At 53.8% G+C, this 12222-nt stretch overlaps 1 protein-coding gene and 1 non-coding gene across 4 annotated transcripts; one reads left to right on the forward strand and one right to left on the reverse strand.

Moving 5' to 3' along the window:
* Positions 1 to 2292: 2292 nt before the first annotated feature.
* On the forward strand, positions 2293 to 2379 carry TRNASTOP-UCA (transfer RNA opal suppressor (anticodon UCA)). The gene has a single exon. It is a non-coding gene; the product is annotated as a tRNA-Sec (tRNA).
* Positions 2380 to 6591: 4212 nt separating this feature from the next.
* FOSB (FosB proto-oncogene, AP-1 transcription factor subunit) lies at positions 6592 to 11553 on the reverse strand. 3 transcript variants are annotated; one of them, XM_063112261.1, is made up of 5 exons: positions 10880 to 11553; positions 8689 to 9009; positions 8329 to 8436; positions 7098 to 7253; positions 6877 to 6957 (listed from the first exon to the last, which is right to left on the reverse strand). In XM_063112261.1, the coding sequence occupies exons 1-5, from the start codon at positions 11003 to 11005 to the stop codon at positions 6955 to 6957; spliced, it is 714 nt and encodes a 237-aa protein (XP_062968331.1). In that variant the 5' UTR covers positions 11006 to 11553; the 3' UTR covers positions 6877 to 6954. The 3 variants fall into 3 exon arrangements, with proteins under 3 accessions (XP_062968329.1, XP_062968330.1, XP_062968331.1); XM_063112259.1 differs by having other exon boundaries at positions 6592 to 7253; XM_063112260.1 differs by lacking the exon at positions 10880 to 11553 and adding an exon at positions 9166 to 9232 and having other exon boundaries at positions 6592 to 7253.
* Positions 11554 to 12222: the final 669 nt, after the last annotated feature.

The raw sequence follows: 12222 nt of genomic DNA on the forward strand, positions 1-12222 counted from the left end.
AAGAGAGAGAAAACAAGTTATAACAGTGTTTGCTGCTGGGGACCCCGGCACACTGGTTGGGGTCTGTGCCCCAGGCAGGGGCCTTTTGCCATTAAAGGAAAGAGCAGCAAGAGGGCTGGTGGCTACAGGGTGGGGACATCCACAGAGATTAAGTACAAAGGAGGGGGATGCTCCCACTCAGCACCCCCACATAAGGCTGAGCTGGCTCATGGGGGTGGGGCGCATGTAGGGGGAGTTTCCCTACTTGGAGTGTCCTGACTGACCCTTTGCTGAAGGTGCCCCAGTGGGCAAGGGGCTGGGAGTGATGCCTTTTTTTTTTTTTTTTTTTTTGGCCACTGGCTGGTAGAGGAATCCATCTGAGCTAACTGGCCAGCCCAACTGGGGGGGATGGCTTGCAGGCCCCTGCACACTAGAAGGGAGGGGTTGCTATGTACAGGGGGAGGTACATGGAATGTGGGAGACAGAAGCTCCTGCCACCCTACCTCCCCATCCCTCGGGGCTCAAGGGGGGTGGGTACCGTGGCTCCTGGCTGCCAGGGGAGAGAGACAGCACTAAGGGCACTTGTGCCAGTGGCTCTGTTGGGGTGAGGATTAGTGTCTGGGGTGGCCCAGCCCCATGGCCTATAAGATCCCAGGGTGCAGGGTGAGGGTATAGGGAGAGGGGTCACTGCTTCTTTTCTCAGGCAGTGATGGTGACCAGCTGCTTGGCAGTATTGGGAATATCATAGATGCACTGGATCACCTGCTGAGTTAGCAGCTAGAAGTACACGGGGGTACCGGGCTCCAAGGGCACGGTCTTCTAGCACTTGCTCTGCAGCTGGTAAGGGCGGACGTTGAGCAGTTGCAGTTAACTTTGCATGAGCTCCAAGGCTGGCCTCTTTGAGAAGAGAGAGGCATCTTGGTCACAACCACATGGATCTTCTCTGAGCAGGTCACAAATCTGTCATGCTTGAACTCCTGGGCCACCCGTAAGAATTCCTGAATGTTCTTGGTGACCCGCTCTGTCTTCAAGATGACATCCTCTGTGCTGGGAAGCCCAGGGTCTAGGTCTTCGTGGAGCTGATATTCTAGTGGGAGCAGACAGACAATAAGCAAATAGACGTAGAATATGGCAGGTGGTGATGAGGATGATGGAGAAAAGTCCAGCAGGGTAAGTGGATACAGTGACAGGGCTTTCTATTTTAAATTGAGTCATTCGGGAAGGCCTCACTGAGTGGCGATGTTTGAACAGAGGCCAGAGTGAAGGGAGGCAGTGAGCCATGTGAACATGTGGAGGAAAGGAGATCCAGGCTGCAGGATCACCAAATGCAAAGGTCCTTAGGAGGTAACATGCCTGATGTGTAGGAGGTAACATGCTGATGTGTGCAGCAAGACACCCGTATGCCCGAAGCCAAGTATATGAGGGAAGTGACTAGGAGACAGCGTCAGAGGTGTGAAAGGTGCTATTATAGAGATTTGCAAACTGGGGTGAGAACTTTGACTTTTACTCTAAGATGGAAGTCATGGAAGAGTTTCATGCGGGAAAACATTGTTATCAAGAGATCCCTAACTTAGGTTATAAAACGATTACCCTTCTTGTAACAATAATTACGACGGCACAGGTTGGATGGACTGTGTGAACTGGGGTATGGCACTATCCCTTTCTGAGCTTCGGTTTCCCCAATCATAAAACGCAGTTGCAGAAATTGATGGTGTCTAATATCTAAACTCGATGGGGACAGGATGTTTTTCATCCCCAGCATGTAGGACAGTGCCTGGGACTCAGTGGACGTTCGATAAACATTGAATGAACACAGGACTCCGTAGGTCCCCGCAGTTCCACAGAATAACAGCAGGTGTCGCTCCAGCCTTATAGATGCCTGCCCAGAGCCTCCGGGGCCGGGATAAATCAGACTCTGACAGAAACCCACTCCTCCGCAGGAGTAGAATTCGTATTTTTCCAGGAAGGGACTTCTGAATGCTGAACTCTGAGTATCTCCTCTTAAAAAACTGACTTTTCACTTTGGAAAAAGGGTCTCTTCGCCCTTTAACAGGTAGCCAGGTCCGTAGGCGCTCCTTCCCAGAATGCTCAGCGCCATTTAAATGAACAGTGTCCCGAGCGAGGATGATTCATGTTATATAGGGCAGAGACACATTTTGTAAGATATCTATCGTAAGAAAGAGATGGGAAAATTTACAACAATTGACATTAACTATCTCACAGCCTTCCGAGCTACAATCTCCGCAACTCACCATAAGTCTAAAAGTTAAGGATTTATGAGCTTTATATAGCATCTCAAGGAGGAAAGACTTCGCCCGGATGATCCTCAGTGGCCTGGGGTGCAGGCTTCAAACCTGTAGCTGTCTAGCGACAGAGTGGTTCAATTCCACCTTTCGGGCGGCGGCTTTTACGTTTTCATCCGAAAACCTTACCAGACGCTCCTCCGGCCTGCACCTGGTGAGGTCGCTGCAGTCCTCTACGTCGCAATTTTTCGTCCGTGCATGCAGGTATGTGCCTGTAGTTACATTTCCCCCCCGGGAATATTAAAACACAACTCAGAAAGATGAAGAAAAACTCATCTACACAACTCTAGGATATTTACAGTTTGGGAATTATCTTGACTTCTTCCCTTCATTTGCTTACTCATAAAGTCATCTGCTCACTCATTTCTTTAATCACGCATGCACTTATTAATCAGTTTAATATTTACTCATTTGTTCATTCTTTCATTTACTCATTCAACAAGTATTTGCTGAATGGTTGCTCGGAGCCGGTCCCCTCACTGGACAGTGATGACAATCCTGGCCCTGGTGGGGAAGACAAACCTTAAACCATTATGTGATTACACATTTAATTAACGACTACGGAGGTGATAACTGCTGGGAAGCAAAAGTAGTACAGAACATACGAGGCCACCTAATAAGGAGACCTGACCCGGTGGGGTATCAGGGTAACAGTCAAGCAGACTCTTAAAGGATGAGAGGGGATAAGCTAGCAGAAGCGGGGGATATTCCAGGTTGGGGATCAGGATGGCCCCAATAATGGCGGATGAGGACGGTAATAACTGCATCCTCACTCCGCACTTAGCCCTGGCATGCTCAGCTCACTGACTCCTCACAACTACCCGATTCTGCAGATGAGGAATCTGAGGGTCACGGAGATGAAGTATCTTGTCCAACGTCATCCACCTTTGGTATTCCTCCAGTCCCAGGGATCTCAGAGCACCCGGCCCACGCTATGTACTGCTGCCTTGTATCGTCCTCCCCAAGCTAGCTACTCACCAAGTCCCCTCTGTTCTACCTCCTAAATATCTCTTGAATCTTTCTCCTCTTCTCTATCCCATAGCCCTAACCCTGTTCCAGGCCCCTCTTCACACCCTTGAGTCTTCACCCCAGCCTCCTCCCTCATCTCCTGCCCCAGTCTTGCTCCTCTCCCTCCCAACCAACCTCAGTCTGGTGGCTAGAGCGTTCTTACTAGAGCGTAAACCTACCCCTGCCTCTCTTGTGCCCCAAACCTGCCATGGCTCTCCAGTGCCCTCAAGGAAATTTAATCGCCTGCAGAATCTGTCTCTGCTAACCTTTCTCTCCACACCTTTTGCTCCAGTCACCATGCACCTCTACCTCTTAAAGTAAATGTATCAATCCCTTTCTCCACCAACGGGTCTTTGCACTTGCTATCTTCTTGCACTTGCTATCCTCTGCCTTCTATTCCCTTCTGTACTCTATTCTTCCTCTAGGTCTCAAGCTGTCTTCTCCTCCAGGAAGTCTTTCATGACTCCCAGTACAGGTTGGGGACACTTGCTGGGCTCTCCCAACCCTGTCCAGTGCCTGAGGCTCAGTCCCCACAGTGTCCCCAACACTGCCCAGCGCAGAGCTGGGCACAAGGTAGATGCTTAGCACATTTTGAATTAATTAATAAATTAATCGATTTCCCCATGACAGCTTCTCTTGCTTATTCATTTACTAAAGACATCTGAGTGACCTCTGGACCATCACTTCAATTCCCAGAGTGCCTGCTGCTATGCAAATAAGAGAGGGCTTGGATTTCACAACAGGGATGACTTCGCTGGATCTTTGAACAGATTAAAGTGGCAATATTTTTGGTCAGTCTTGGGTGAGTTCCAATATGTCTATAGCCCAAAAGAAATGGTCACAAGAAAAACCAAAGGAAGCACATCTTTAGTGTAAAGTAATCCCAGTTTCTGCAGTTCATATAACCCTGTAAACTCAGTGCTTACTACTTAAGTGGTCTTTAGTAGTTTGTTGGGCAGATTCTTAACCCACTCTTAAGTACCGTTTATGAAGGTCTAACTTCTGCTCAATCCACTGAGTATGCAAGGTCCAGCACCAGTTTCCCCATCACCAGTAATCCTCCATAGTACACCTAACGGCTAATGGTGCGCCCCCTCACTTTTTTTCTATTAGGAAGAAGTGGCTATGTGTACGGAAAGTCCTCCTGACTGTCTAGCTTCTTCCCATCCTACTGTAGGTTGATTCACTAGTAGGAGTTCCTGTGTGTGTGTGTGTGTGTGTGTGTGTGTGTGTGTGTGTGTGTGTGTAGTTCCACCAGCAATCTAATCTCACTCCTGAAAGGAAGCCAGGTAATGGTGCTGGGAGAAAACAGACACTGCAGCCTGGTGGATGCATTTTAAAAGGCTTTTTATTGGCGACAGTGCAGAACCAAGGGGGGAAGGGAGCGACCCAGTGCCAGTCTACCCCAGTCCCCCTTCCCCCCCGGGGTTAGGTGCAAAATACAAAAAGAGAACCACAAATACAGCATAGGGTGGGGGGTGGGGGGTGTTGGGGATTCAATAAATTGTGGTTGGCAGGGGCAGGCCCTGCTCATGGACTCACACTTACACCCAGAATTCTCAAAGATACAGATTGTAAAAATCTATGATCTCTCAGGCTCACTCACAAAAATAAAATCTCATGTCCCCAACAAGCCCAGAGTCAGAAGACAGCTGGAGGATCAGAGACAGCCAGAAAGGGGACAGGTGGAAAAGGTCAGATAAAAACAGGCAGAGAAAAGACAGACGGAGAGAGACATTCAGGAAAGAGACAGCCAGAGACTGTCAGAAACAACCAGAGGGGCTGAGACGATCAGAACAGAGACAGCCAGAGAGAGGCTGATTCAAAGCTTCCAGAAGCAATGTTTCCAATTCAACAGCACGCTTTTAGAGCCAACGTGACCTAGGCTGAGGTTGCAGAAGCACTCACATACTCACACGCGCGCACACACACCCATATATAATATATTTATTTATACATAATAGATATAAGTGCCTTTCGGAAACCAGGAAGGGATAAATAGCTACGGGAGGGGTCTGGGTTCAGGGCAGGAGACGCAGGACAGGGCACGTGGAATGTTTTCCATGCAGCACAGAGGGCGGCGTGGCCCACCCCTGATATTAAAAAATATAAATTTGCCTCATGATAAAATTCTCATGAGGAGAAGCACAAGGAAAGGTGGGGTGGGAGATTCGGGGCTGGGGTTGGGAGATGGGAAGGTGGGATCGTGGGAACTCAGCCCCTTCGAGTTTGTCAGTCCAAAAATATTGGGAGTTGGGAGGGACAAAGCCTCAGCCCTTCAATCTTCTCCAGAAAAATGTCGACCCTCCTCGTTCCCTTTCTAGAGAGGACGTAGGGTGACAAGGGGAGGGAGAAGTTGGCGTCCTAGGCTGGGGGAGGGTGACGAGCCTTAAAGAAAAAAGGCCCAGGTTTGGGGCTGGGGGTCCTGAGGAGAGAGAGAGAGGCCACGCGGATGGGTAATTGTCACCCCCCTCTGGATTCGTCACTCCCTCGAGTCTAACTCACTGTTGAGGGGAGGAAGAAGGCAGGTGAGGAGGTGGAAGGGCAGACCAAGGAAAGGGTTTGGGGAGTGGGGACACAATTCCTGGGGAAGGGTTCTGTGCCACCCGGCTCCACCCCACCGTCCGACCAACTCATTTCACAGTATAAAACACTCCAGCAGGACAAGCGTCACAGCGCCCCCTGCCGCCTGAAATCAGAAAGGCCCAACGAGGAAGGCCAGGAGGGGAGGCTGGAAGGTGGGGCGGGGGAGGCTGGGAATAATACTGTAATCCGAAGGGAGGGCTGGGGGCTGAACTGGAGGGATCCTTAGGAGGTGAGAGATTCAAATCAGAGCTACTTTTTCTGGGAGGGAGTGGCTGGACAACCAGGGAAGGAAATTCACATTTCAGAATAAGTCTGGGCGGGGGGAAGGAGATTATCATAGGGGACATCAGCTTCCCCCTAAGGGGGCTCAATTCTGCCCAGAGAATCTAATCCCATGGAAATGTGAGATAAATAAACTAAGGTCGGGAGTGCAGGGGGAACCAGCCTAGTCATACTCCTGAAGGGTGGGCGTGGGGGACAGTGGGGGGACGGGTGGCATTTCCTTGTTGGACCTCTCTGCAGAGAACTCCAGCCCACCCCATAGCCCGCCCCACAGCCCACCGCCCACACGCTTTCCCTCTAGCCTCACACAGAACTGCCCAAAGGTGGGCGTCACCTCCCACCTCCCCACCCCCAGAGGTTGGGTTGAGGTGAGAGGACCAACAGGAAGCTGGGGGTGTCCATCCCCTCCCACCCCTGCCCCCAAAGTCACCAGCTCTCCGGCCTCGCCGGGGCACAGAAACAAGAGGTTGCACAAAACACAAGAAGGTCCTTCTGTCCGATGGCAGTGGCGGCAGAGGGTCAGACAGAAGAGCCAGAGAGGCCACACACCCACTTTGTTTCTTCCCCTCTCTCCTCCTCCTCTTCCAAATCTCTCTCCCTTGTGTGTTTGTTTGTTTTGTGTGTCTAAAGAGTTCACAGAGCAAGAAGGGAGGGCGAGTTCAGGGGGTCGGAAGGCTGGTCACTGCCGCTGGTGCGTTGGGCGCCGGCGAACGCGGAGACCTCCGGGCAGGTGAGGACAAACGAGGAAGTGTACGAAGGGTTAACAACGGGGAAGGGGTCGCCGAGGACTTGAACTTCACTGTGTGTAAAGAGAGAAGCTGTCAGGTTGGGGGGTGCGTCTTGGCTGGTCTGGAAGGGCAGGGGCGGTGGTGGCGGGGGCGGCAGCAGCCAGCTGAAACCATCTTCCTTAGCGGATGCTGACCCCGGCAAATCTCTCACCTCCGCCAACGGGCCTGGCCCGGGCCCCTCTTCGTAGGGGATCTTGCAGCCCGGTTTGTGGGCCACCAGCACAAACTCCAGACGTTCCTTTTCCTTTTGGAGCTCGGCGATCTCCGACTCCAGCTCTGCCTTTTCTTCCTCCAACTGATCTGTCTCCTGAGGTCCGGGAGGAAGGAGAAAAAGCCATCAGTGACTATAAAAGGTGGGTCATGCCTCCCCTAGACTTCCTGCCGAGGCCCAGGACTGGAAGGCAGCTCCCAGCTGAGCGGAAACACCCCCGGAGGTAGAGTCCTGATATGCTATGGGACTTGGGACAAGATCCAGAATACCTAGAAAGCAAAACCCTCAGTTTCCCCATCTGTCCAATGGATGGTTGCAAAGGAACCAGGTGCACATGGAAGTCTCTGGTGAGCAGGAGGCACTCAGAGGTAACAATTGTTATGTGTTTTTAATGTGTTCCCCACTGTGACTCCTCCCCCTCTACCTCCCAGGGAAAAGACCAAGTAGAGCAGGAAAGTAGAGAATTTCCCTGGTTTCCTGATACCAGAGGCAACAGGTCACACTGCAGGCAGAAAGTAGAGACCTCTCAGACTGAGGTAGGACATAGAAAAGAAGTGGTCTTTGGTGGGTGCCATCAGCCCAAATTCTGGAGAACTGTGGGTGGCTGGGGCAGGAGGAGGAAAGTGATGTAGGATAAAATAGCTTAGCTTCACACTCTCCAGAATATTAAAGGTAGAAGGGAGACTTGATGAGGGGTTGAAAAGATGGAGAAATTGAGGCAAAAATGGGTTACCACTTGCCCAAGACCAAATGGGAGAAATGACTGGGGCTCCCCTCTACAAAAGTCCCCCACTTGTCTCCACAGGATGTCGTGAAGGCCAGGAGAGTGGTGCATGGGGTCATTAATCAGGGAAGGGGCTGGCTGGTTAGCTCAGTTGGTTAGTGTAGTGCTGATAACACCAGGTCCACATTTAATCCCTGTACCAGCCAGCCACCAAAACAAAAGTAAAAAAAAAAAAAATCAGGGAAGGGGGTGACCAGCAGTGGACATAACTATGTGGGGGTCTGCATGTGTGCACAGGCTACCCTGTTTGGCCATACCTGTATCTAGTTCCACATATGGAACCTCTGGTTCTCATGCCAGGATAAGGACACAGGTGGAAGAGAGACAGGGACTGGGGAGACAGCCCCTCTTGGCATACCATCATCCCACCCCAGGGAGCATTCTCACCGCCTGGAGTCTGTCAGTCAGCTCCCTCCGACGGTTCCTGCACTTAGCTGCTGCTAGCTTGTTCCGTTCCCGGCGAACCCTTCGTTTCTCTTCTTCCTCTGGGGTAAGCTGAATGGGAAAGAGAGAGGCCATGAGATTTGGGGATACAGTGCACCTCCTCCATTCATCTCCAACCTCTTCTTCCCCCAGAACCCCCAGGAGCCAAAAAAGGACCCTCTAGTCCTTGCTGACTGTAGCAAGGATGATAGGGTTGCTACAGCATGGAGGCCTTACTAGACCTCCATCCCAATAGCAAGAAAGTTCTACCTCTCTTGCTTCCTCCCCACCCCCCCAGGCCAAGTTCTGATGCTCCTTACTCACCGTCTCCTCTCGGGGTCTCCTAGGCCGGGCTCTGGCTGGGCGGGCAGGCCCAGGTCCACTGGTGGTTCCGCTGGTGGAAGGCCCGCCACTGCCACTAGCTCCGCCACTGCTGTAGCTACTCATGCCTGGTGTGGAGTAGCTGGTTCCTGGCATATCGTAGGGGTCGATGGCTGGGGGCTGGGAGGCCAGTGGCTGCCCCTGGGACTGGGCCATGGAAGAGATGAGGGTGGGTTGCACAAGCCACTGGAGGTCCTGGCTGGTTGTGATCGCGGTGACCGTGGGCACGAAGGAACCGGGCATTTCCCCGAGACCGGCGCACTCCTACGGGGTGACACATACACACACAGGCGTAGACACACAAACAAAGACACCGACACACACACACCCAACACACATAACACACACCGACCCTGTGAGTTAGCACAGGGCGAGCGGGTGTGGATGTGTGTGTCACAGGCAAAAAGCCACAACACCCACCCTTCCACTACACCGTGACGCAGTGGTTAATGAGAGGATTTCTGCTCAACTGGCTTCTACCTCCTCCTTCTTCCTCGGGGAAAGGTTGCACAGTTCCAGCGGGTGGTGAATCACACCCCGGGTTGGTGACTCTTAGGTGTGGGGGGTGGGGAGGAGGCTGGACATAGCCGGGTGACAGAACCCCCGGGAAGGAGCCACAGCCACACACACAGCCACAACACCCCACCCCCACCCCAGAGGCAAAGGGAGGGAGAGGGAGAGGCCTTAGGCCAAGCCTTCCTCTACACATACACACACCCCTCTGTGCGAGCCCATGCAGGGGCGGGGGTCCCAGTTAAAAGAGTGTTGGGGGACGGGCCTTGGAGTTTTAGAACATCATTTTAAGTAAATGTCTCTACCCGGAGTGAGACTGACACGTGACAGCTTGGGGTGAACGGACAGATAGAGAAAAATGACCACTCGGGCTCCCTCAGATTGTCGCGAAGGGGGAATGGTGTAGGACTTGAGCCCCCAAGCCCAGGCAGCGCTCATCTCCCCCAACCCGCCAATGGAATGCTGGAACTGCTCTGAAGGCTTAACTACTCTCCCAGGGGGCGTGGTGAGGGAAGGGCTGGCTCGCCGGCCAATCAGCGTCCTGGGAACCCAGAGGGGGCGGGGCTTCTGGAGACCATCTGGCTGCTTCCCCTCCGGGTAGTGGTTCTAGTCCTGTCTTCGGACACAGCGGGCGTCCGGAGCAGAGGGAGTGGAAATGTATCTGTGTGTGCCTCGAGAAGAGGGTGACTGCCACCATGTCTCCCGAAGAAACCCCGGCATACAAACAGACACCCCTTGCTCTTGAGAGCCGAGAGACCAGATCCCAGCAAGGTACTCGCGGACCCAATGGGTCACAGAGAGTCTCTCTTGTCGTAACAGGAATCCCCTCGCTCGGCCTCTAGAGGCCCGTAAAAGAGACCCAAGATCTGAGGAACCACGGATTCCTGGGACAGAGAGGAGGAAGGGAATTGTACCCTACAAATAGGAAGGGAAAGTTGATTGGTCAAAGCCTGCGCCGCGGCGACCAATCGGAACGCCGGGTTGCTCCCTCCCTTAGCAACGTGGCCCCGGCGTTCCAAAATAGAACGCTCCCGGGACGTCAGGGGCGGGGCGGACGAAGGGGGCGCCGTACGTGCCCCGCGTCAGACGGAGGATTCCGGCGCGTCAGCCGTTACGCACGGGTCCCCCGTTACGTCTCCGCGCAGGAGGCGGAGGCAGTGCAGCCAAGGGTTCGAGGCCCGTATTCCCGCTAGGTGGAGGGCGACCTGGGGCCGTAGTCGGCGCTCTGAAGGAGGAGGAAAGGGGAGAGGCTACTGGAAGCTTCCCCGGGACTTTCCCTACTTGCATAACTGCTCTAGCTTCAGGTTGGGACCTGAGCCGGGGGCAGTCCCGGGAGCCGGCTAAAAGTTCTCGGTCAGCCCTGCTACCGCACACACATTGCACTGAGCAGCGCATCCCCGCCCCAAAGTTTACCTATCTGCGTTCCCTACCAACGCTCCACGCACACAACCAATTGCAAACATCTTCCGACTCTTTGCAGTTTGCAAAGTGCGCGGTAAGCCTATTCTATGTCATATCCTGGGTTTTGGCGCGTCTGTATTTGGGGTTGGGGATTGCTCACTCCACCCTTGACTTAAAAAGTAAAACGTACAAAGCAGCACCCCTACCATTTAGAACTTACCTGGGAGGCGGCGGCGGTGGGTGGACTGCCGAAGGAGTCCACCGAAGACAGATACTGAGACTCGGCGGAGGGTGAGGAGCTGCACCGGGAGCCGGAGTCGTAGTCTCCGGGGAAAGCCTGAAACATTTCCCTGGGCACAGGGGGACCCCTGTGACCACGCTGAGGTCGCCGGGAAGCCAAGGCTATGGCCGGGTGGAGCAAGTGAGATGCGAGTCCGGGGTGAGCCGAACACGTCCCCAAAGTGTGCTGTTCGGGGAAGCTCGGAGAGCGGGCACCTTCCTACTCCAACAATAGCAAAGTTTCTGTGCAATCTCACTGCGGTGTCCAATCCTCGACCCGATGCCGCTGTGCCTCCTGAAAGTCCAGGCTCCGTAGAACCCAGCGGCGAGGCGGGGCAGGGGGCCTCGCTCCCCCAAAGGCGGAAAGTGCTGTTCCGCTGTACAGAATCCGCTTTGGGTGATGTCTCCTCCGCGCGTCCGGCAGGTCCCACTTGGGGAGGGGAGTAACAAATAAGACGAAAAAAGTAAGTCAGTCTTCCCAAAATAAAACGAAGAGGTATCTAGACGAATCCTTCCAAAAACTTTCTCTCCGGAAAAAAAAGAAAAGAAACAAATTTCACAGCCCCCAAGAAGAAGAAGAAGAACCACAACAATCAAGTCCCCAAGTCCTGGCTCCGCGTGTCCCCGCCGTGGCCGTAGCTCTCAGTCTTATGAATGAAGAACAGAGCCTCAACCTGTATTTATATGCCCGGGACCCGCCCCCTGCTTACGTCACCCTCCCGGCTCTCTACAAACTTTCCAAAATCTCCGGCCCGGCCGAACAGAGCCCCGCGCTGTCCAGCAAGAGGTCTTCCCTAGCCTCAGTCTGGTCACCTGCATGACCCTTGTGGCTCCGGGGGTCTCAGGGGCTGCGTTCCGGGCCACTAGGCGGGAGGGGATCCCGGCCCCGCCTTCCCGGAGTTCCTGTGACGCAATTAGCCATATAAGGAGCTCGGCCGCCGCGGCCGAGTGTTTGTTTGGTATCCTAGCAATGACGTCAGAGGGAATCCCTCGCTCGGTAGCTCGCGCACCCCGCGCGCCTGCGGAACCCGCCCGCGCCTGCGCAGTGCCGTGCCGCCCCGGGGGCTGGTATTAATAGGCGCTTAGACTAGGCAGGGGAGGTTCCCGCTGACCCAGGCGGGGAAGACCCCAACTTGTGGGTCCCTCTCACCTCTGGCGACCCCTACCCCTGACCCACTCTCCCTCTGGTGCAGCGCCCCCCCTGGAGAGGAAGAACAGGTCTTCAAAAGGAGACCTTGATTAGTGAGGTGTAGTCACGTAGGCGGGGAAACTGAGTCCCGAGCG

This window comes from Cynocephalus volans, chromosome 10 (genome assembly GCF_027409185.1).
Source record: "Cynocephalus volans isolate mCynVol1 chromosome 10, mCynVol1.pri, whole genome shotgun sequence".
Taxonomy (NCBI): Eukaryota; Metazoa; Chordata; class Mammalia; order Dermoptera; family Cynocephalidae; genus Cynocephalus; species Cynocephalus volans.

Excerpts from the sequence above, each read along its gene's own strand:
- FOSB (XM_063112259.1), bottom strand. The coding sequence starts at position 11,005 with ATGTTTCAGGCTTTCCCCGGAGACTACGACTCCGGCTCCCGGTGCAGC. Across the intron at positions 9,010-10,879 it reads CCACCGCCGCCGCCTCCCAG|GAGTGCGCCGGTCTCGGGGA; the intron begins GTAAGTTCTAAA and ends GTCACCCCGTAG. Across the intron at positions 7,254-8,328 it reads TGACTGACAGACTCCAGGCG|GAGACAGATCAGTTGGAGGA; the intron begins GTGAGAATGCTC and ends CCCGGACCTCAG.